Source organism: Hirundo rustica, chromosome 5, assembly GCF_015227805.2.
Source record: "Hirundo rustica isolate bHirRus1 chromosome 5, bHirRus1.pri.v3, whole genome shotgun sequence".
Lineage (NCBI taxonomy): Eukaryota > Metazoa > Chordata > Aves > Passeriformes > Hirundinidae > Hirundo > Hirundo rustica.
In genome coordinates, this window is record NC_053454.1 from 60,576,070 (window position 1) to 60,601,105 (window position 25,036).

At 48.9% G+C, this 25,036-nt stretch overlaps 1 protein-coding gene and 1 long non-coding RNA gene across 2 annotated transcripts in view; one reads left to right on the plus strand and one right to left on the minus strand.

Moving 5' to 3' along the window:
* ANTXR2 (ANTXR cell adhesion molecule 2) overlaps positions 1–3,791 on the plus strand; it is a 77,415-nt gene extending 73,624 nt beyond the window's left edge. Inside the window, exon 17 of the mRNA XM_040064098.2 lies at positions 1,963–3,791. Within this exon, the coding sequence (XP_039920032.1) occupies positions 1,963–2,001 (39 nt within the window). The 3' untranslated portion in view covers positions 2,002–3,791. The remainder of the gene's footprint in view (positions 1–1,962) is intronic.
* The window catches only part of LOC120752667 (uncharacterized), a 58,277-nt gene that overhangs the window by 29,861 nt on the left and 3,380 nt on the right, over positions 1–25,036 (minus strand). The window lies entirely within an intron of this gene.

Genomic DNA, 25,036 nt, shown 5'->3' on the forward strand with positions numbered 1-25,036 from the left:
ACAAGTTTTAATTGGGAAGTCCAAAACCAGACTGGTGAGACTAAGGTTTAGTAAATAGAGCTTCCACTTCTGTAAATAGTTCTTTCCATAAAGGTCAGATTAATCTGAAGAAGAATTTAATATTCTGTTTCTAAAAGCTGGTCTCGGTGATGACACAGATATTGCTGCATGGGAGATTTTGGATGCCTTTCGAGGAAGGATTTCCGTGAGTCTGCAGCTTTTTCTCCACGCCAGTTTGCAGAAGACAGTGCTGCTGGTCACATCACTGAGTTTCTAGTAATGAAAACCTGCAGCTCATACTGATCTGAAGTGGTAAATCCCTAACAAGGGAACATCAGCCTTTTATGTTCTGCCTGCCTCAGTTTGTCCATCTAGAATGCAAATGGTTGAACTTCCCACTTAAACTGACACTGTGTTTGTTATTGCATGTTACCATCTGATGCTGACAGTGTTTAGAGAGCTGGTATTTCTTAGGGCTCTGAGATGCCCCAGGTCAGGGTGTTTTCCCTGCCAGTGACACAGGCAAGAGTCTGCCTGACCACACAACTTCTTTCTCTCCTCCCTTCTCCATGAGTCATGGAATAAATAAGCTGGGGACAGAGATGTGGGAGATGAGTAGGGAACCAGAAAGGGCAGTGCTTGTTTAAGGTTGTCCTCTCTCCCTGCTCTGCCTAGAACCACTCATTCTGGCAGAAAAGCCATGTTGGATATGGCACTTGGGAACATGGTGGTGGCCTTGACAGTGATGAAGGAATGGTTGGACTGGGTGATCCTAAGAGCTTTTCCAGCCTAAAGTATTCCATGATTTATCTCTCTGCATCTCTTCTATATTTATAATACAGATGATGGCAGCCAGAAGTTCCTACAGTTCCTATCCCCACCTTTTCACCGGCTTTATGTTTCTTAAACACCTGACAGAACCAGAACTGAAAGACTAGAAAACCCACTGATGGGAACACTGCCCCTCTCGTGCCAGCCAAGACCTGCCTGAGTCATGCCAGATAACTCTGTGCCATCACCCTCCTTGATACACAGAAAAACTGGAGATCAAACGAAATGAATGACAGGAATATGAAACCCATCCCAAATTTCATTTGGCAATTCCATAATCTCCCAGGTTTGAGCAGAAAGCAGTACTTTCCCTCCAACAGTGCATCTCTTAAAGCAGAAATAAGGATTCAGAGCACAAGCAGTGCTGCCTGCTCCAAAGCCAGCACTGTTCATGTGGCACTATCCTTGACAGATGCCCGTGACCAAAGGGAAGGAATTGCTGCTGTACCAGAGAGCCGCTTTGAGGCAGCACACCCTACTCCAACACCCCATGACCCTCTGGGAGTTCAGGCATTTAAATGAGCTCCAAGTAAATAAAAAAGGTTTAACATTTTGCTGTTGGATTTGTTTCATTCTGCTACCCTGAAAGCTGTCAGGATTCACCTGGACCCCTTTATGGATGTGGCATCACAAGAAACCTCTTTTCCTTCTGTGCACAGCAGTTTACAGATTTTAAGTACAGAATCTGTAGATGCAGAGCTAGTGTTATTGCTAATAAAATGCAGTTTCAGATCAGCAGTAGCTCTGCTAACTAACAGTCACATCTATCCACGTGAGGACCTGGCTCAGGGAAAATTTGGGGGCAGGATCTGCCTTCCCTGTGCTCTTCGCTTCCCACGGTCAGATGGGTTTGGGTTTGCTCACTGCAGCTTGCCAGAATTTGTGAATTATGCTCACAGAAGGCCTGGGAGTGTCGGAATGTGTCGCCCGTGTCCTCGCGTTTGCCTAGAGCCTGCATTTGTAAGGCAAATGCGGTGCCTCACTCTGGGTATTTTCCATTAATCCTTAAAAGGTTTTTCATGGGTTTGTTATTTTCCCAAACATCTGAATTTCAATTACAGCCTCCTTCTAGCATCCAGCAACCTCTGTCTGTGTGCTACTCCACCAGTAACAGCTTCTCTCTTCCCTCAGGGCCGCTGTATCAACTTCACCCGAGTTCCCTCTCAGTAGAGGAGGAGAAGAAGATACCAGGAGGAGAGACAGCCACATTGCCACTGTCCTACCCAGCTGAGAGAACCGAGCCCTTCCTCGCATCCTTTGGACCGTCTTCCAGCCCGAGCTCCGCAGGTTCCCGCATCCCTGCTCCGGGAGCCCGCATTCCAACTGCGCACTGGTGCTCTGCCCATGCCCCGGAGAGCAGCACAGCCATGTGTGCCTGGCTCTGTGCGACACCAAAGGGACAGCACAGACACCAAAGATGAGAATGCTTTTCTATTTTTATTATTTGCTGTTTTTTAAGGACTACAGATTCTCAGGACGCAATGTGCTTTTAGCGGCGACGCAGCGTTCCTCAGCTGCAGCGGAGGCACATGGTATTTACACAGGGACTACTCGCCACGGGCACAGGATAACAATTCCCACCAGGCTAAGCAGGCGCAGAGCCGAGTGCCTCAGAGCCATGTCACATCCCCAACCCTCGCCAGCTCCCTCCGTCGTGCCTTACGGGAACCTTCTGACTGGAAATCTTGTCACTCTAACACTGAAAAGTGCACACGCATGACAAAATGTAGACAAGGATGCCTCGAGGTATCAGTAGCAAGCAAGACTTTGCCCTTTAGTTTTTGAAGACACCTTTCTTTCATTATGCACCCGGGACAGGAAGGAATTACTAGAGCGTTATTCCGCGGGAAGACAGCCTGTAAGCAGAGATCTCGAGCCGAGTTGGAGGGACTGATGCTTCAAGACCTTGACACTGTGGCTGGTGGTTTTTTTTCCCCTTCCCTGCATTCACAGTTCAGCAGCGCATAAAACATCATCATCTATAAACATACCTAGCAGTCGTAGGCTTGTGTGTTTCTTTTTTAGATTAAAAAAAAGCAGTAGCCACTAAGCTGGTATCTCAGGGTTTTTTCCCCCCCGCAAATCTCCAAGGGCTCTTCAGCGTCACAAGCCAGCAACTCTCTTTGCATGAGAATTTCAAAGTTTAATTAATATAATTAAAGGCAACAGCAAGCAGCAGCCTGTGAAGATTTTGCTCATCTTTTTTATGCCTTTTGACATTGAATGACCTATTACTGTATGTGCGTTCCTCAGTGGCGGAGGGGGCGCCGACTGTTGGGCACGATTCCGCAGTGGGAAAGACCTCTTTCCATCAATTCAGAAATTAAATTTATGGAAGCGCCGGCCATCACCAAACATCGACGATGTATGTATTATAATTTTTTAGAAAAACCAGTGTCGTGTCACGTCGACGATGCCAAATTATGTTAGCGTGAGCGGAAACACTGTGGGGGAGGAAGGAGGGAGCAGCTGAAGAAAAAGGCTCAAATGATCCAGTCACTTTCGATACTGTACTTCAGAGGCAGAATGGATATTCGAGTCGAAACCTGACAAAGCGCGCCCGCTTTGATGGGAACTGGTATAGACAATGACCAGTGGCTGGGTCAGTGGGATGTCTCTCTGCGAGCAGGGAGGCTTATCAAATGACACTAAAAATAAGTTCAACAACCATCACGTTGGAGGGGAAAAGGCGAACATTTCACATTTGGTGGGCATGAATGTGTGCAAGATGGAAAGAGCAATGCGGAGCATCCTGGGCTAATTATCTCCTTTGTGCTCTTCATTGGAATCGCAAGGGACTGAAATAATTCTCTTGGTCCACGTCCAAATCCGTGGCACTGCCCAAAGATGCCTTTACATTTATCCACTCGCTTACATCTTCTGCTTGAGTTTATTTATGTCACTGGTAGCCTCACCATCAACAGTCTGCACATTAGACTATAAATAAAATTATTATCTAAGTTTCAGTCATTATTTCCATCTTCTCCTCCCCCGGAGCCTCCCCATCATTCCTACAGCTCAGACCTCTGTTCTCCAGGGCCATGGTGACCCATGGTACTGACTTCCAGAGGCATCCCACTTTCCCATGCACAGCGTGGCTGGGAAAGCTGCCACAGCTGCACCCTGAGGTCCCAGATGCCCACGGCCAGGGAGAACCCTTCAAACACCACAAGGATGCTGCCCATGCCTTGTGAAGCATCAGCCACGCAACCAGAACTCCTAAGTGCCCGCAGCGACGCCCTGTCGCTGCACAACCACAGCTTGGGTGGCATTGGCCCTGGGCTAGGGACGACTGACCCACAGAGCCCAACCAGCAAGCCCTTGGCTGAGCTGAAGCCCCTGACGAAATCTCTGTGCAGTCTCCAGCTCAATGCAAGACCGAGAGCCAACACTGGGCAGGTGTGCCAAGACACAGGTGAGGTCCTGCACTGCTCCTCAAGGTGCTGAGGCAGCACAGCCGGAAGCACCAAGCTCAGCACATGCTAGGTTAAAACACAATCGTCTCCCTCTTACTTTTCCTCTATTTTCCATGTACACATGACACATTCCAAGGTACCACTGGAGTGCTGGCTCATGTTCTGAGTGGCACTGTGTAACAAGACAACATGCAGGTGAAGAGGGTTTTTCCCTCACATTTATCTCTTGCCTCTCAAAGAATATGTGTAACCAACTAAGACACAGAAGTAGAAATCCACTGACCATTTTTGTCCTTTTTGCGTGTGTCCGTTGAAAACCATGAAATGAGCAGTTCTTCACAGAAAGGCTGATCCCAAACCGCATTTTGGGTCTCTACATGGATTTTCCCTTCTAACTGGCACAATATCACAGCATGTTACACGTGGCAATTTGGTGCAGATAATACTTGAGAGTTATTACACAGTGTGGAATGTTCGTCACAAAAAATTTTGGGGGCAAAAGGCATAGGATGATATAAAACCCAGTGATTCAGATGACACAAATGAGACTTCTTGGCAGGAGTGCTCAGAATGCCTGAGAGAACCTGAAAGAGCCGTGTACAATGAGCCCAGCAATGCCACCAAGCAACTCTGAGGGTCTCCTCTCACCAGTGAGGCAAAGGAGAATTCATGGGAATATGAAGATCCTCAATATAACAAGGCTATGTTTATTTCATACATTTTGATAATAGCAGAAATGACTTGGCTGGAGTTAATATGAACTAAAAATGAATTCTGCTGTGTTCCCTTTCAGTTTTTTGATTTAACGAGAACTACAGCATTCATCAGGCATGAACCAGCTGTGTGTAACCTGAGGGAGGCAGGTCAGGCTGATCTAAGGTGAAATGGAAGGGAATTCTGAGTGCTGCAATGCAGGCTCATCCCGAGCCCTAGGCACTGCAGGAGAGCCCCGGCTGGCTGGTACTAATTCCTGTTGGGGATTTCCCTGCAGGAAATTTCTATGCTACATCCCTCTTATTCTGATCATCCCTAATGCGATACCACAACTCTGCATTTTGCATGCTGCAGTTTATTTTACACACTTGACTCAGCCTCTTCACACTGGAACACTCCTGCACGGGGATGCATCCCCACTCCTGGGGGTGCTGAGGTTTAGTGCAAAGATAAGGTTATCTTTGACTCCTCTCAGTTATGGCACCTCATGCAGGTCATGGGTTTGCATCCCTTTCCTGGGATTCTCAAAAACTCCCAGGACACAGGTGTCTGGCCTCTGCAAAACCTGTGGTGACATCAGACCACCCTGGTCACTGCTGTCACCTTAATATGTCATCATGCTTTGAGTCATGCTGACAAATTCCAGGGGAAAAACAAAGGTGAAAGTTCTAAGTAGGGGAGGTTTTAGGATTTTCTATCTGCTGTTTATCCTGCACGTGTAGGAGGAACTTGGGGATTCTGTATTACGGTCATTTCAGACCAAACCTCCCTTTCCAGCTGTTGAAGAATTGGCTCTTTTATTGGTCACAATTCAGACTGTGGGGAAAGGTGAAAGAAACCCAGTGCTATCAATGAGGGAAAAATCCACATTTGATCCTCTGTCATTGAGTGCTGCCTCATGACTACAGAAATCCTGCTCTGCTGCAGGACAGGTATTTTCCTTAGTTCACTGGGAAGCAGCAAAGGCACCACCAGCACCATCTGCCTTCAGAGTTCAGCTTAGGGAACTTCTCCTTCACCAGAGGAGCCACTGAAGGGAAATTTGGGAGCTCAGCTCTGCAGTGACCTGTCTCTGACCTCTCCTCTATGCACTGCTGGGAATTCAAAATGGGCATCGCAGCGTGGCCCTGGGAGCAGGAAGGGCACAGGTACCAGTCCACCTGCTGCAGACACCAAACTCAGGTATGGCCAGAGCAACGTCCCCTTCCCGACAGCCAAAGCGAGGGGCTTGGCCGCTGTCCTTACCAAGAGCCAGGGCTCTGGCCCACAGAGCTCCACCAGAGTAAGACACCGGGTAAATGGCCTCATGTGGCCAATGGGGTTGGCACAGCACTCCCAGAAAAAGCCACAGCAGGGGCAGCGTGTTGAGCAGAAACTTCAGAGGCTGCAGTGAGCAAGTCAAGGCAGTGCTTCATTTGCTAAGGAGCAGTTTCTGAGTACTTGTGCCTTTACAAAATTAATGCCACAATTTCTAGGGAGAGCCTTATTAGACCTGGCATGTCCTATTTTATTTCACAAATCTGTTTTGCATTGGCTCAATTAAAATTGTTATATATTTTTGGGTCTTGTATAGGTGCCATCTGTTTAACAGTGCAAGTGGGTCCTTGTGATGCACTTGTAAATTTTGTGCTGCAGTATTTTTTTTTTTAAATAATGAGGGACTTCAGATGCAAGAAACTGCCTTTACTTGCTAACTTTTTTTGGGTTTTAGCAGTGAACTCATAAATGGTTCTTCCTGTGTTACAGGAATGGCTCCACAGCCCATAGAAAAGTAAGGCTTGATATTTCCATGTCACCAAAATTGTATTATTTAATTCACACTTTTTTTTTTTTTTTTTCATTTGCTTGTTCTGCCTGATTTTGTAAATTAACTTATTTTCCCAATCAGGAATGCACAGGACTGCTCAGCTGAGGCCTGTGGCTGCTGCTGCCTTCTGGGGAGCTCTGTACCAGTAGGGCCCAGGGGCCCACTGCAACAAACCACAGCCATCCTCACTGGGAATGGGAACAAACGCACCTTCTGAGGCAAAAACCCTACCTGCAAAGCTGGATGTGCTCTAGAGCACAGCCAAGCCCAGGACAAATCTCTGGAAAAACAGAACTCAGACATGGTTTTATACTTTGGGAGTTTTAGTACAATTTTTAGGTCTGCTCTGATGTCCACAGCACCAAAATGCCATTCCTGACTCCCAATGAATTATGACAAAACCCCAAACCCAACCCATTGATTGGTTCTCCTTTAAAAGCACAATCTCAAATTCTGCTAAATTCTCCAACACATTGTAGGAGAAAAGCATCTGCGACGGCACCAATCCTGCAGCATTTGTGGGGTTCTCCACAGTCTGCTCCACAGGTTCTCCACAGGTCTGCTCCACAGCCAGGAAAGGGGTGCCAGGTCTCAGCATTCAAGTTCTCTAAGTTGAACTGCTTTTTCTGGGTGGTGAATTGGGCAGTCCCAAAGAGCTCCCATCTCCCAGCACCACCTCTCAGCAGGACGTTTAGGAAAACTTGTTCCAAACAGCATGTTGTTTCTAAGCTGCCTTCAGGGATACGGAGGTACCTGGAGCACAAGTCCTGCCCATTTCAGGATGTAACAAGACACGACTAAGTCGTGCAGAAATTCCTCCCTGACCACACCACTGGTGCTGGCATCAACTCAAGCCCCACCCTGGCCCCGAGCACCTGCCCAAGCTCCAACAACTGCCCTCACTTCCCTGGACCATCTCCTGAGGACACAGGGAGACCCATCTGCTCCAACTGTGGCACTGGAGCAAGGATTTACCCAGGATTTAACACAGCACGGAACCCGACTGCTCAATACCCTGCTGCGACAGCACAGACTACAGCAGCCCGAGACACCTTCCCCTCTTTCCCAAAACCTCGCCAGGCCATCCACACACTCTGTGGTTCCTTGGGACAGCTGCCTGGGATTGCCAGCCCCTGGGATAGATAGTGTCTACTGACAGAGCTGCAAGACGCTGATTAAATTATGTGCTTTGGCCAACCTGTGTGGGGAAAATTAATTTGAGCGCCAAGTGATGGGTTCAGCACTGCCTTGTTGGAATGGGGAGGTTGGGCTCTGTGATGCTTCATCTCCTTTTATTTGATTAGGCAAATTAGAAAACAACAGTGTGAAATGCATTATTGTACTGATCTGATGTCCAAAATGTGAATCTCATTAGAGCTCTGGCCTCAACGCTTTTTATTTGGTTTCTGTGTAAGCTGAGGAAGAGCAAGTAGGCCAGAAATAGATATTTTTCAAATTATATCAGAATGGCCCAGTAATAAACATCATATTCTGTACAGGCTTCAGTCCCTGGAACAGCTCCTCATAACAAGCATCTCTAAGCTTCTGGAGAAATTCAGTACAACATGTGCTAGGAATGGAGGAGACACACCAGTGGGAAGAGGTCAGAGCCAGAGAGGGCGATCCATTGACCCAAGTTCCCTTAGACCTCTGTGGGGTGAGACCCTGGATGCAGGGACACCGTGCCCCTCCAAAGGGATACTCCATGGTCCAAAAAAGGGGTTCTGCAGAACTTCACTTGATGGGGGTGCATGCTGTGGTGGTTTGGGGAGAAGAGAGGAACAAAGCAGGATCGATGGCAGGGCGCCATAAGCCCAGGAACAGCCAGATGCCATCCTGCCATGACACGGAAAGGGGGGCTAGCCCCAGGGGGCTCTGCTCAGCCCAGCCTGTGCCAGGGCTCCCTGCAAAACCTCCTCACTACACTGGGCCCTGCTCTGAAAGGCTGAACTCAAGGTCACTCTGTAACACCAGGGGAGATCAAACGTACAGTATAAAAGTAAAACAACACAACATTTCACTGCAAAGGGCTCTCCCAGAAGAGCCAGTGCAAGTATCATTTGGAAAAGGGTCACTTCACAATGCAGCCCTTCCAAATTGCAGCTCCATCTCAGAATTAATTATCCTTTCACTGTCTTGGGTTTTCTTTTCTTTTTTGCTTCACATTAACTGCAGCTGAAATTATTTTAAAGCAATGATCTTGAAAGTCATGTCCTTCAGTTGGCCCTGAAAATCCATTTTCTATGGAAAGCATCCTTTCTTCTCCGAGATTTCTGAGAGTGTACAAAGCTCATCCAGGCTCTGGTTCACTAGGGGTGTCAGATGCTTGGATAATACCCAGGTGTCTGCCTGCTGGACCAGCTCCAAGGTACTTTATTAGCATGAAGAGGTCTATTTGGAAGCAGTTTAACTCCTTCAGCTCTCAGGGCCTAGCTCATGTCCTGCGGCAGCAGACAGACACCAGGACACCGCCTGAGCACGGCTACAAATGCAGACTCTGAGTCACCACCATTCACTGCCACATCTTGAAGAGGAAACACCGGCGATGTCCCTGTCATTACAGCTGGAAAGATCACCTGGTGGTGTCCCACGTGCATGAAAGCAGAGGAGAACTGCAGATCACAGCACTGCTGCGCACGTGGGGCTCAGCCCTTCCCCCAACTGCTTTGGAAAATCCCAGCCATGCCCCCCCTCATGACAGTGGCAGCACGAGGGGACACCGTGGGATGTGTTTTCCAGGCATAACATGCAGCTTGGCATTCCCAGGCATGGACTGTCGCAGGATCTCAGGATGCCCTCGTCCCTGGCACTGAGGAGGGCAGGGACAACAAGGGCCTTTGCTGTACTAGAGCGACCTGGAGGGGCAAGGGGAACTTGTCCTGATCCATCTGAGCACACACATGCCACCAGCAGCAAAGCAATGGAACACATGAAGATCCTGTCAACACACACTTAAAATAAGAACTGTGAGCAGATGCCCTTGGATTTCCAGGGACTGCAGGAAACTTTAGCTCCTGGCTCCACCAACTTGCCCCAGCAGTGGCAGAATGTCTCAGCATGGTCCCACAGAAGACACCACGCCCACTGGGACAATGCACCCTGCTCCATCTCGCTGCTGAGACCACGTGCTCTGCATCCCACCCTTTAACACGAGATATTTTCTTTAGTTTCCAGAATGCAAATTTGGACTATGCAAAAAAGACAGAAACCACACAATTCCCAGCCTTAAAAAAATCAGTTCCCACTTAAAAAGCAAAGCTCCTTTTAAACTGCACAGTTTTGCTTCAAAGCTTGCAGCAAAGGGCTAAAAATCTGAGCTACCAAGAGAGGTAAGATTTGAACAAATACGGTCCCAAAGGTTCTGTTTTAAAATTTTAAAAGCCCAAGGTTTAAGTTATTTGTGAGCTGTTGGAGGCCTTTTCTTGGATTAAAGAGGCAAAACCTTCCTTGAAGTTTGGGCTATTTCCAAGCGGCAGTTGTCAGCAAGAGAAGAGTGGCACTCAGAGCCAGCTGTGTTCTCTTTCTCCATGCTGCTGACGAGATCACAGGACAGGACACATGCACCTCCTCTTGGAGATGACTCCTCCTTGAATGCCACAGCCACAGCCACAGCCTCACCTAAGCAACCAAAGAAAACACATAGCGTTGCCAAAGCCTTACACAGTGTACGGAGGCTGTGAGAGAGTGAGGTTCTTGTAGCTGAACTTCCAAACATACTGAGGAAACATGAATTTTGGGAAGAGTGAAAGGAAGTTCAAGCCCTCTGTAGGATGGGGATCCAGAGCCCACAGCAGCTGAGCAGGGAGGAGAGAAGGGAAACTGTTAGCTCTCATCCCAGCTGGAGGGAAAAGCAGCATTTGGTCTGAGCCACAGAGAGCAACCAGGGGCCAAGGAAAAGGTTTCACAATGCTGCTGCATCATTTTACCCAACACAGTCCCCTCCAATCTCCATGTCCTTCTGGTCCCAGAGATGTCCCAGTTCTGACACAGATGTCTCTGGGGGATGTCAGCTGAGGGGATGTCTCTTCCATCCCCTGCTCCCAGGGATGTCTCCAGCTCTTACAGAAGGGCCATCCCACTGGCTGCTGCAGCTCAAACCACTCACAGCTTCATCTCCCTGCCAGGACAGCCCTGCACAGAGTTCCTCGACCAGGACCTGGACATTCCTCAGAGGTGAATTGCCCTGATGGAGCCAGTGCTGAGTACATTGACATGGGAAGGTGATTCTTGTGTCCTCACAGAACATCTGGAAACCATGCTGGGACATCCATTGCCACTATAACAAGGTCAGGCCCACCAAGGTGTCCACCATCCCAGACCTGCTAAAACTGCACTTCCCTTCTCTCTTCAGGGATGAAGCTGTTCCTCTGGCATTTACCCCAGCCAGAGGAACTTCACCTGTAGGGGGGGGGATGAGGACTATTCCAAGTGGCTGATGTGGCACTGGTTGTATGCAGGGTGGCTGATGGCACCAGCTGTCTGCTTTTCCCTCCAACCCCTCACATACCTATGGAATCACTTCAAGTGACAAAACCTTTGGAGGACTGAGACTTCCCTGTTACTTCTATAATTTGTCTTCTGTTACACAGCGACTTCTCCCAGCAGCCAAAGCTGAAACAGGACTGGCTTCAAAGGTAAAAAATTTCTCACAGCTTTCTCATCAACTATATTAAATACAGTCATACCACCCCCCCCCCAATATTTTCTGTATTTGCTGAAGGATGACGTCCTCCTTGCCTTCAGTGTGTGCCAGATTACTCATAAACCTGGACCATATGCCACTGCAATTTACTGATGGGCCCAAGCTGTTTTGGTAGATACAAAATCCGAGGGGATTAGGGAAGCTCGAGCCGTGCTGAAAACAGAGCAGCAGCAGTGGGGCAGCTGCTTGCTCTCTTTGCTCAGCCTCAATTTAGGTCAGTAGACAAGAACTGCCCTATGCCAGGCTGGAGAGCCAGGCTGGCTGTGGGGGCACACACAGAGGGGATCCCCAGCCATGGGTGTCTGCCCCCATGGGGGGCTTTGCCCTTCCATGGGGTAGGTGAGACCATCCGGCTTCCTTGGATCTGGAGCCTGGCTGCCACACCCAATGAGGAGCCCTCAAGCTCCAAGCCAAAGAGGGGGTGCTTCCCCCATCCCGTGGTGACCCCTGCCTGGCATTGTGCCTTGGGATGTGGCAGAGCATGGTGACAGCCAGTGGTGGCTCCAGCAGAGCTCCCTGCTGAGACCCGGCTGGTGGCCTGTCCGGAAGGTGGCCGGTGACTGGCAGGTCACCACAGTTGTTTCTGTGTCCCTGTCCCAGGGAAGGATGTGCTCAAGGAGGGAAAGGACAGCTCAGCTGGAAGCACCACCTGAACCAGGGCCTTTCCTAGGTGGGGGTTACCCAGCCCAGAAGTGCTTGAAGCCAGCCTGTGGCTCCCAGGCCAGCACCTTGGCTGCTTTCTCAAGAGCCTGAACTTGCAGGAACATGGAATGACAAAACAGATCTGCTGACCTGAGCATTGCCCATTTAACACCTGGCAGGACACACCATGCAGCTGCAGCAAGTCACTACTGGATCCATCCTTCCCCGCCACAGTATCTTACACAAGGACCTCCATCGCCTCAAACAAAGCCGCTGCCTGTCACCAGGGAATTCCAAAGGTCTGTGGAGAGCTCCAGGGAATGGGGACCAGAGTGGTTGAGCACAACTGCCCCTATGGACAGGAAGCAATCCTGACTACGGCTGCTGTGCATGGAATATCAAACTTCAGTCATAGGAACCTTCTTTCCAGAATATTCCTCCGCTGGGTGTAATTTGGGACTTCCCATCACTTAGAAGATGCTCATAGATCAACATAGCCTGACTGGATTTCCAGCTGTCAGCTTCCCTCTGCACCACAATGTACCCCATTCCAGGAGTTGCTCCTAGGGATTGCACTGCCCGGCACGATTAAGTAGATTAGAGCGCCCATTATGACATGCAAGTAAGAGTTCATGTTTTACCTCTCAAGTCTCATCTTGACAGCTGAAATGCACCATAAGACTGCGGACCTCTATCTGCTGGGCTCCAGAGGAGCAGCAGTGCCTGACTGCAGGAGCCTGGCTCAGGCACCCTGAGTCCAGGTCCCTGAGAAGGATGAGGCCGTGCCACATCCCACTGGCTGCCAGCTCTGGCCCCGGGTTCTCACTGGTGGGGACATCCCTTTGTGCTCACCCAGCACAAGCCCAGGGCCCACACGGCTCTGCGCCCGTGAGCCCTGGGCACCCAGCGACAGCTGCCGAGAGACTGAGCACAAGTGTCTACTGCAAGGGTATGGTTGGGCTTTTCTGTGTATTTTACACATTTTTCTCCTCAAGTTTGTCACTGCTGTGTCCCAGAGTGACCCCAGACCTCCCCCACACCTTCCTTCAGACTCAGGGTAGGCTGGATGGAACGTGCTGCTCCCTGCTCCATGTGCCCAGATGTGCTGTGCAGATGGGTCTGCAGGGAGGGACAGGGTCTGGCTGTCGATCACTGTTTACAACTCTTATTAAACCCATTCTCCTTTCCTAATTATTATAATAGTTCCTGAAAACACCACCCGTGGACTTTAAATGTTTGATGTGTGCTCTAATGAAAGCTGTGGAATTACCCCATGCTCGCTGCCACATGGCCCACACAGCAATGGAGATGCTAAATAATTTTTAAAAATTTATAGTTTACAAGATGTATGTCCCATCTGTGACAATGCAGCAGCTCCCAAAAGCCCTGAATTTCACTGCATTAATAACACCTCAAAACCAACTGGCTGTGCTCCCCAGGAAGGTTCAGTTATGACCCAAGGGGTGCATCACAGCATACACAGGTTGGAGACTGACCTTTCTGGGACCGAATGCCACTGAAGCACATCAATTCCATGGTCAAACCAAGTGCTTTACACCTCCAAATAATGTACTGCTGTTAAAAGCATTATTCCAGAGAGAAAGAAGTTCTTTTTGGCACCTTTGCCAAAGTTCAGCCTAATTGCAGGCATGAAAACAAAGACCTGGTGAGTTCAAGTGCAGTATCCCCGGAATGATCGATCCCTGCAGTGAGATCAGGAGTCAGTTCTTCCTCCTCTCCCAAGAGACATTCTCTTTCACAAGGCAAAATCACACAAACTGTGCCCAACTTAAAAACTGAGTTTGGGATGGGAGCCAGAGCAGATGGTTAGGAAAGCTAAACACCGCTGATTTATTTCTTACCCTTTATGCAGCAATATTAGAGACAATGGCCCTGATCAGAACAAATGAGAACAAACACGGGAATGCAGACTCAATAGAGAATTAACAACCAGCACAACCAGATTCCATTATGCTGTGATTAATTCTGAATTTGTGGCAGGATTATCAGCAGCAAACCTCCAGCTCTATCTAACAGAAGTGGTGCCAAAGCATCCAGCCTTTCAGGACTCTTCAGTCTGCAAGGGATTCCAGCAGGAAAATGGTGTGGAAGATGTCAGGTTCTATGCTGCAAATTCAGCTGGAAAATGAATTTACTGTGCCCCACATCCACACCCCAAGAAAACATCAGGAAAGTCTGGACAGACACCAGAAGGAGCTGCAAGTCTCTGAGTCAGGGAGGCCTGAGAGATGCTATCTGCAAACATGAAGGACAAAGCCACAAAGGCTGTCATCCTCCCTTGTCTGGTCTCTCTTATGTGAGCAGTGGCCTTCAGCCCCCCATTTCCCACTAGTCATACTGTGGGAAATCACATCACCAGCCACTATCCAGCCTTCCTATTCCCCTGCCATGGCTTCCTGGGGGCTCCAAACTCTGCTGCAGGATGTACAATGGCTTTGGTCACAGGGTGCCTCAGTTTGCCTGTCTCCAGCACACCACAGCTTCCCCCCACAGAGCTCCTCTCCCGTGGCAGGGACAAAAAGTGCGAGACACTCGCTATGGCCTTGTCACCATCAACATTCCCATAAAGAGGCTATATGAATACTTAACAGCTGCTCCCCACTGTGCCATGTCACCCCTGGCTCACCTGTCTGTGCAGAGGACACCTGCCTGGGAACTGCCACCAGCAGCCACAGGAAATGGACTTGCTGATGAGAACATTCTAGGCCGTTATTTGTGAGATGCGGCTGAGGTGGGACGCAATGAGTTCAGCCCCGTTTTGCTCCATTTCCCATAGCTAAGCACACGGTAACAACTGAATTTATACCTGGAGCTGCCATGCATGAATATCTCATTATAACTGCAAAGACCTTTTATTTGTATCGAGCCCCGCACCAGCGCTGCGCTGTGTTAATCACCAGAGCTCTGTTAACGACCAGCTCTGTAATCCAAATGCAGCAGGTTTGGTTCCTTCCTTCCTTGGCCCTCCATGACGGAAAGCAAGGGGCTGCTGCCAGGCTGAGATTTTGGCTGGCATTTAGTAGATTATGGCTGCAGTCAATGGCGAGGAATTCCTGCATGTCACCAGTGGTGAGACCAGAGAGGTGATGTCACGCCCTGAGTTGTGCTCGGCACAAAGAATCCCAGTACTTTACCACAGCCCGCCTTTCAAAGAACTGGTTTCTTATGGCACTTGGTCATTCTCAGGAACAGGCATGAGAGAAAAGCCAGTCTCACCGGTTTGATGGGGAAGTTTCTTGGGATATTTTTTAGGACCTTGCTGAAAGTTGAGATTTGTTTCCTCCCACCTCCAGGTAGGGAAGCTGCTCTTTTCCACCTCTGTGGAAAAGGGCTTCTCTGCACAGAGCTTATTTGCCTGTAACTCTTACAAGGTCCTATCTCCTATCTCCTCCAAAACATCCAAAGCAGAGCCAAGAGAATGGAGCAGCTGGGAGGAGGTGAGGGACATTTAAGGCTGCTTGCAAAGGCTATGAACTCTTTTTCCTTCTGGAAAGCCTTCAGCTTGGAAAAAAAGGGACAAGAATGAAGGCATATGGGAAAGAAATCCAAACATAAAGAGGGAGCCACGTGATGCAGTGAAATACCAGCACCCAAAACATACAGATGTTTATGAGGTAACACAAACCTCCAACCCACATGTCTTCTACAAAATCAAATCCTTAAAACCCCTCAGTACTGTTTTTCCTTTCATGAACATTCATAATTCGGAAAACTTGGGGCTGGAAATTGCTCCAGCTGTTCATGCTCCAGGGGCTGTGGCTGCAGTGAGTCAGTGCCGCATGCAGGGACCTTGTGAAAACGCTCTGCAGAGCCCAGCAGCGGCTGCTAGCACAGCACTGAGACAACACAGCAACTCTGCTTTTTGAGGCTACTCAGACTCCCTCCTATGAGACCCAAACACCTTTCTCCCTTCGCTCCTGCGTTTTGGTTCCAGCTTAAGAGATCGTGGAACAAGAGAAAAGCTGAAACAATTTTATTGCTCAGCCAGGCCAAGCAGGGATCTTGCCTGAAACTCCTCTTGTAGTCTGGTTCCAAGCTTGTACTTGGCTGTAGCCACAAGCATGGAGCCAGCTCTGAGATCACCCGGAGAGCCAAGCAGCGGCTATACTCCAGGGTTATGCAGCAGTTACTACTCCCAGGGTCACATCTAACTTGCACCCAGAAACTGGCCTCCACACCCACATTTTGGAGCTTGTAATGCCTGAATGACTTACCATGGAACATGAGCACCTGCTTTAGCAATCTGTGGTCAGGAAAGCTTGGGAGACATAGATCTGGCAGTGCTTTTGGCATGATGGCAGGAAAGTGGTGGTTCAGAAGTTCAGGGATTTGACTCTTCAAAGGGAACAGTTAGTACAGCTCTTCAAAGTATACATAGAATGATGGGAAGGAATGGGATGTCTCCCTAAAGCCTTTAGCAAAACCCAAATCTAACTCATGCCTATATGAAAGTTGCTGCTCTTAAAACTGGTGCTAATAAAACTACTGCCAAGATGCTGAGAAATAGCAATGGGAAATGTGCTCTGAAGTGTTTTGAACTGTAAGTCAAGAGCATCTCTAGAAAGGGAATTCCCAGCTCACAGATCCAAAAAAAAGCTCTCCCTTCCCAAGAGGCAAGAGTAGCAGCAGGACTGGGGATCTGCTCTGTAAGAAGGGACAACATGGCAGTGGTACAGCCCACGTCTCAACAGCTTCTGTCCTGGGTGCAGGGGGGCTCCTAGGGAGGGGTTCATGCTCTGTTGCTCCCCACTCCTATCTCCTTCTGTTCCAGGGGCAGTGGGATGGATGGGACGTGCTGGGAGAGGGGATAGTGACACATGTCTGGCTTTGGCACTCACCCCATGTGTTCTTTGGCCCTGGCAAGACAGCAACACTCTGGCTCTCTCCTTTCCAAGGGGCTGTGGAGGGAGAGCTGCCCTGGGAAAGCCAACACAACATGGACATGAATGGAAGAAGAGCTCTCACCTCAAACCTGAGCTCTGATTCCACATGGGAAATCCCACCAAAATTAGGTAGAAACAGAGGTCACATTTGAGGGACCCACAGGGGAATTCCACATCTAGAGGGCTTCTGTGGGGGCTCCAAGTCACGCACTCACTTTACACCAGACCGGAAAGAGAAGAAACAAGGGCAGTGTCTTCTGCATGGGTTACAAACTGTTCCAGCTTGAGGTATTCATCAAGGCACAATAAAGCCCTGCCTCCTGCTAGTAGGTACAGAACACGGTTCCTTTCTTTAATCCAATTCCATTCACTGGGATTCCCTGTGCCGGGAAGTGCTGGCCAGTCTCCTCTCTCTCCACAGGCACTGATGGCCTTTTTAGCTTGTCACCCTCCTGACATATACACAGGAAAAATTCTGCACAGAGCAGGTATGAGAGAAGGGAGTAAAACACTAAATATCCCAGGAACTCTTGTTACATCCAATCTAATATCTTTCTTGGGGTGGGGAACTTGCACATCTTTTCTCCAGTTTCTCTTTTATAAATATTTTATCTAACTCATTTCCTTCCCTAAGCAGACTTGGATATCAAAATAAATGAAATAAATGCAGCTCTGCTGTGGGCTTTGGTAGAATCCCCAACAACTGTGGCAAATGCAGGAGAGCTGGCATTCCTCTTAAAAATCCCCTTTTTAATTCCTGCTTACATGATTAGGTCCTGAAGCACAGATACATTCAATCACCACCCCGGAGTACCTCGTAAATCTCTGCTCAGTATCAGAGCAATAACAACACGAAGAACCTGAAGTGCTTTAGGCAGAATATTCCCATTTGCTGTGCTTTGAGCACTGAGTGTGCTGGCCCACCCCAGGGTGCAGGAACAGCCCTAAATTCCTCTCAGGAAAACTGGGCTGTGTTAAGCACCTGCCAGCCATGCTGGACATGGCACCTAGGTACCTGCACCGTCCCTTTCACGGGCTGTCACCTTTGGGCTCCTCAGCCACCAAAGCTCCCCCTCCCTTCCCTGTCTCCCCCTGCTGTGCCTGAGATCCAGTGCCCTAAAACCACTTCGGAGACTGAGCTGGTTAAACTGCTGGAAGTGTCTGTATGGGTGATTTGAAATTCACTTCACTCCATGTTAAATACAGCTTAAATCCCCATGGGATCAGACTGAGTATCAGACCTGGTTACAGTAAATGCCCGTGAGAGTTTCTCCACCAGAGTGGTGGGATACAATGAAACCACTTTATACCAGCACTGCCTTGTGATCTAGCACAAGGTGTCCCTACCTGCAGCAGCTCACTCAGCCAGGGACTGTGAGGCAAAGCCACCAGTGCAGGTGAGAGAAGAGCCACTTCAAAGGAAGGACAGAAGCACAAAACCTCCCTATACAGGGGCACAGTGCATTCAGCTGCCAACTCTGCAGGTAACCAAGGGGGAGTGGTTTGGGGGGGCAGTGGGGGGTGCAGCACTGGAATGGAGTGTTTGGACAGCAAGTGACAGGGAAGGATGCTTGGTGGCCCACGAGGAATTGTTTGATCTGACCAAAAGCCTCTCCTGAAATGCTTGGCAGGTGTTAAGTGAAGCAGAAGAAATGTGGACAAAAATACACGGCATATTGGTTTGGATCTGAATGCCATTTGCAGTTGGCCACAAGAAAGGACCTTACATGTTTACTCCTTACACGTGAACACAGATGTGGAACTTTGCTCCGAGAAAACACAGAATGCTGACCTTAAATCCTCACTCACATTCAACTTCCAAATGAGAAACAAACATTTAACACCAATAAACTAAGTCAGTGCTGATTCACTAAGACCAGCAGAAACAGAAGCCATGCCACAAACAATTCTCAACCAAAATTTAAAACCTTCTCTATGCAATTTGCGTGTGGCCAGCAGGCAAAGGGAGAGGTCTCCCCCTCCACTTTACTAATTTCAAGACAAATAACAGCATCTCCTATGGCAGACATCCCTGACCACGGCTGTTTCGAGATGCCTTTAGCCCTTGTGCCTCAGCTCTGAATTAGTGTGTGCTTCCCAAAAAGAACCTGCCCATGCTGACCTGGCCCTGGAATCAAGGGCACTTGCAGGCTCCAGTGACAAGCACTGTGGCCACGGTGCACTGCTCTGTCTCCCTCCGTGTGACAGCCAAACTCCGCTGGGCTGTGCCCATCACCCCTGTCCACCCTTCCCTGTGGCCCGGTCACCTCCAGGGTGTGAGGAGCACCAGCAGAAAATCACAGGTTCCCAAGTGGCACTTCACAACCCTCCAAGTGCAAACGCTGCCACTCTGGGCTCAGGAGCCAGCACGCCGTGACAGCTCCCTCACACAGGCTCCCATGGCTCCGGAGAGCCGAGCCAGCCTGGTCCCCTCACGCACTCTGCCTGACAAACCTGCAGTGGCTGTGACCTTGCCACTGTACTCTGGCCACAGCTCCCTGAGGAGGAAGCACGTGGAACGGGAATGACAGCCAGGAGCTGGCCTGTGAGATACGGAGCTGGACACGCACAGGGAGCGGGCGCCATGCACGCATGGCTGGTGACCTGTGGGACTCAGGCTGGCAGCTCCTCCAGGGCTCGGGACTTGGCAGGCTCTGCTCCCAGCCCCTTCTGTGCAGCCACAGGCAGGTGCCAAAATGCTGCCCAGCCTCCACGTGCTTCAAAGGGTGAGGGGAAGGTGGAACTGGGCTGCACCAGAGCCTGTGGGTTAGCAGGACTATCTCCCAACACCTCCATCTGCTGTCACCTCACCCCGTGGAAGGGACTCGCTTATCACAGTAGCATCAAGTTCACAACCTCTTTCCTACCATTTCACACTGATTTTTTTTCAACAGAAGGTGGTAGTGAAGAACCAGAAAGGTTTCAGCAGCCTCCTGATCGTGAGGCCTAGAGAAAAGGCAAGAAGGCACCATAGCCAAAACTGCACACTCTAGTAAGTCACCAAGACCAAGGAACTTTGCCATCGGACACAGAGAGACTGGGGTAAAACATGGCAAATACCTGAAATCAAGGCACACAAATGGCAAATACTGAATTTGGAGCAAAGAATAATAATAGTATATGCTAGATTGAATAAATGCAGCAAGACATAGACAAGGCAGAGAGCTGGGACACACAGAGAAGTTTTCCAAATGGGGTTACTAAACCTCCCAGGCGCCTCCATTCACCAGCACAAGTGTCTCCTTCTGTGCCCCAAAGCACAGTCGGTTGCCCTCTGTACCCTATACTGTCTTTCGCTTTTAATTGTATTTTTTCCTAGGCTTTGGCACCATCAACTGCTGCTCCATTTGACAGCTTTGCCCAACAACAGCCTGGACACGAATGTGCTAATTGCACAGTGTGTGTGGGTGTTTAAAATCACAAAATAAATCTCAAACAATGGTTCCCTGCCGAACCAGCTCCGCATCCAGCAGCCTTTCCCCACAGCCAGCACAAACCCACTTTCACATGAGGGCAGTGCCCAGCCAGGCACACTCCAGCCACCCAAATACCAGGAGACATGCTGTTCTCTGGAGAGGACTATAACGCTCTTACAGACCCATCTCCTCGCTAAGGGGGTGCCATGGGAGCACGTGGGGGGAACCTGGCACACTCGGCACTTGCTCCCAGTTTAAGCAACATCCTTAATGACAAAGAACAGTTGCCATTACAAATGTCCATCACCCAAGCTCCATTCACCTCCCCACACTCAGGGCGAGGGCTGCTGGCACTGGGAAGCGAGCCGGGCTCCCTAAAACAAGGTGGCTTGTTCAGGGAGGGTTATTGCCAATGTTATTGCCATCCACGTATAAATATGTACATGGACCATCATTTTCTTGTAACAAATGGTGAAAGCCACTGTGGTGACAGTGAGGCAGCATGAGAGCAAGGGGACTTTATCACCTACCCATGACTATGTTTCCCAAGCAGCTACCTCACCAATCCGGAGCCCTCCGTGATCATTAGTTCTCGCACATGGCAGCAATGAAATTGTCCCTTAAAGTAAATCATTCACGGATTTTTATAATCCGAAATAAAATTTTCTAATATTTTTTTCCTAAGTTTTCCAGGTTTAAGGTTTTAATCTTTTATTATTTATCGTGCAGCAGTTGTGAAGGGCATGATGAGCAGCGTGGTGTAAATAGTCATCGGTGGAGGGTCAGTGCCTGACAATGCTGCACTGAATAAATTAATTTCTTTTCTTTTTCTTATTACTACACATTCTCTCTGAGGGGGTTTGAATACAGCCAGAAAAATGAAAGACTAAAACAAAACAAACTAAATCTGCACTTTGGCTTCTGGGTGTTTTCCTGCCTGGTGGCTGAGGCTGCTGATAAATATTCCCTGGAAATGGTACTGAAGGAGGAAATGGCATATAGATATATTTTCCTTTCTTCCTTCACACTCAGAGCATCAAATTCAAAAGACAACCATTTTCTGCTGCTTGAGATGCAGAGCGTTCCTCTATTTCTGCACTCTCCAGGATTTATCGCTCTTTTGAACTACTGCAAACACAATTTAACCTTTGCTATCTTTACCTCTGGTCATTTCCTTTGGCCCACCAGAGCCTGAATTAATGCTAATCACAGCAAAACACTGGACATTCTCCTAACTGTAGGTTTAAAAAACAATCTTTTCCACAGAAATAGACATAAAATATCTCATTAGACCAATAGCACTACCAGGCACATTCCAGCCTAGAGTACAAAAAAATTTGTTACCTATCATTTCTTTCTACCTTCTCTGAATTCTGGAACTCTGAGGTTGAACATCCTGGTGTGCCTGCAGGACCCACTTCTTTGTGGCACAATAGTGTTGTGAATAGAGGACTCTCCAAGCAGCACACTACAGGTGACACACTAATGCCAGGAACTGGGGACTCTCCAAACTGTACACTATAGGTGACACAATAATGCTGTTGTTGGCACTGTAATGGTGCCACTTGTCTTCTCTTGGAAACAATTTCCCGTTTAATTTCCCTCTGCATTCAAACTGTAAAATAACACCAGGAACCATTTCCCTGTACAAGAATCCTACAGCATTTCAATTAAAATCTCTCATCTTTGGACCATTTTTTTTTTTCCTGGACACCCCTCCAGTTCCACTCACAGCCGAGGCACAAAACCCAATTAGTTATTAATTGAGGCATGTTAAAATTCATTAACTCTGCTTGTGAAGCTGAAGCTATAATTGTCTGCCTAGGCTTTTGTTCTTTCATCTCCAGGTAGAGGGTCCCACAGTTAATAGGATAAGGCAGGATCCCACCTCCTTTCTGTGGCAGACAGCCCAGCTCTGGTGCAGTGGGAACATCCCACTCTAACGCTGTCCTTGCAGCTGCTGCCTATCCTGTGCCTCGGGTCAACCAAGGCACATTTGGAAAAAGCGGGAGCATTAAAAAACCTTGTGGAAATATTTTGCAAAAAGCCATTTCCCACAAGCTCACCATCCTGCTGCAGGATAGCCCCAGCACTTTAATGTCTGAGAGCTGCTAAAACACAGCTCAAGGCAAATCACACGTGGAGCAGCACCAAGCCGGCCTTTACTGTAAAATAAGCACAGGAATTCACTCCCATGTCAGGTCCCTGTGGCAGCCTCAGCTCTGGCAGCTGCACACACTGTTCCACCTCTGCTGGCTTGTGAGGAACAAAGCCAAATCTAACCTGCATAAAACTGTCTCTTCCCAACTGAAGCTGCTTTGGGGGGTATTTCACAGACAGCTCAGTGGAAGCAACTTCCTTCTTCTGGTATGAACTGCCCTTGGCAGAAAGGGAATAATATGCATTTAACCTGGGACATGGTGGATTCTGTGCCTGTAAGCACCGTCAGTAAAGTGAATAGGAGAAAATGGTGTTAACCAAGAGGAAACAGGGATGTCTTGTCCTGGATATTTTTCCACCCCATGGAGCCAAGGCCATCAAGGACCAGGGCAGGTCAGAGCAGAGGTGATGGAGCCGGGACTGTTTCCACTTCTTTTGCCCCACACACACATTCCCTGTTCCTGCAATGTGCCAGCCTACACATTGGAGCTGGCACCAAGGAAGCTGGCTGGTGCCAGGAAACAAGTCTGGTGCAGATTATTTCCCAGCTGGAGCAGTGAGGGAGCCACAGAGACTGGGAGTTGCAATATGGTTGCTCACCCCACTCTTACTGCCCCATGAGTGCACTGTGCAGCCCCTCAACCAGCAGCCATACAGCCTCTCTCCTCAGGCTCCAGCCAGGCTCTGAGGGCAGTATGAGGATCTGGATAAACTTCACAAGTTCCAGGTGCCAACTGGGAGACGTTTGGGGAAGGATCCTTTTCTGTTCCCACAGCCAGAGGCAGCAGTAGCAAAGGAAAATGAAACTGGAGATCAGAGAACAGGCAGAACAGTACATTTTCTGCAGCGCCCTGTGTGGGCATTTGTCAGATCATTCCACCTCACAGAGCACATAGACACAGAGTGTCTGTCCCCACAGACAGCCTTCAGAGGGGTTTCCTCCATCCAAGCTCTGATAGCCCAGCAGTCCCAGAGCTCCCTTTGGTCCCACCCCGATCCATCCATCTGGCAGAGTCCCTGAGGTTTCCTGGCTCATCCTGCCAACTGACTCGCAGCAGCACCAATCAATTAATGTACCTGTGTGAGAACTCAGGGAAGCAAACACGGCCTCTGTGAAAGCCAGGAAAAAAATGGCAGTGACCTTGCCCAATTTCTCACATGGCTCCATATCCATCACACCCATCCCATCCTCATATACTGCACAAGGAGCTCTAATGCCAGTATTGATGATGCTGTCATGCCTTCACAAAAGGTGCCTGACAGCCCTGTGTGAGACAGAGATACGGGGAGCTCAGGCCATCAATAGCTGCAAAAGTCTCACACAGAAACCTCTGCTCAGTGTGAGAACAGACTGCCAACAGCTTCTTCCTTCCTTTCCCTAATCTTTTGAGGATAAATGCCCACAAGAGTCAACCACCTCCTACTCTGCTAAAAATACACTCATTTTCACAAGAGAAAGCAGAACTACTAAAGGCCTGTTTCTGTCCAGGAGAACCTAGGCCTGGGACCATGCCACTCTCCCTTGTGCAGCAACTCGACATAGAAGATGGTGACAGTCCACCTGCACTTCCACCTTTCAGGCTGGGAATGACGCCATGGAGTCTCACCCGCCATCACTGGGCCTCCTCACCTCGGTCTGTGAGCTACCAGGCCCCTCACCCAGCAGCCTGGCGCTACGAAATATCCAGGTGCTTCAATACCTCATCAAAATATTAATGGCCGTATTTTAAGACCACCTTTTGTTTTGCCAGGAGCGATGAACAATGTGAACAGCACCTACCTCAAATCATGACTATTTTACCTAGATCAGAGGCAGAGAGCCACCCTCTGATCCCATGCTAAAACAGAGGGAAAATAAAATACCTTTGGAGCTCATGAGAGGGAATAGGTACAAAGGCACAGGGAATGAATGGCTCTGTCTATCAACAAAACACAGAGTCAACACAGCCCCGGGTCCCCAAACTGCACCGGCCAAAGAGCCCTGTATCTCTGTGCCCTCTGAGCCTGTGCCTCCAGAGCTTGGAATGCCTCTTTCTAGGAGAAACAAGTTTCCTGGTTTGCTCCTTTCCAAAAGCAGTGACCCAAACCCTCAATCATTAGTTACAATAATTAAAAGGTGCCATAAGCGGGATTGTATGAATGGTTGCCACTACAATGAACAGTCTCATTAATTTAGTATAGATTTTTAACTTCTTTGTCAGGACGTGGCTTCATCAGGACATAGCTGTTGAAGGCCATAAATGGGGACTCTGGGGATACTCTACGCCTTGGGCTCCCTCAGGACCATCAGGAAGAAGGGAGGCAAGGAAAGAGCTGGTGGCTGCTGTGTAGTTTTTAACACAGCTTTTTTTAGCTGGGACATAGCAAAGACCCAACAGCCCTAAGCTAAGTGGTAAGTCAGGATGGGCACTGGGAAGAAGTTCCTGTGTCAGACAGTGCCCAAA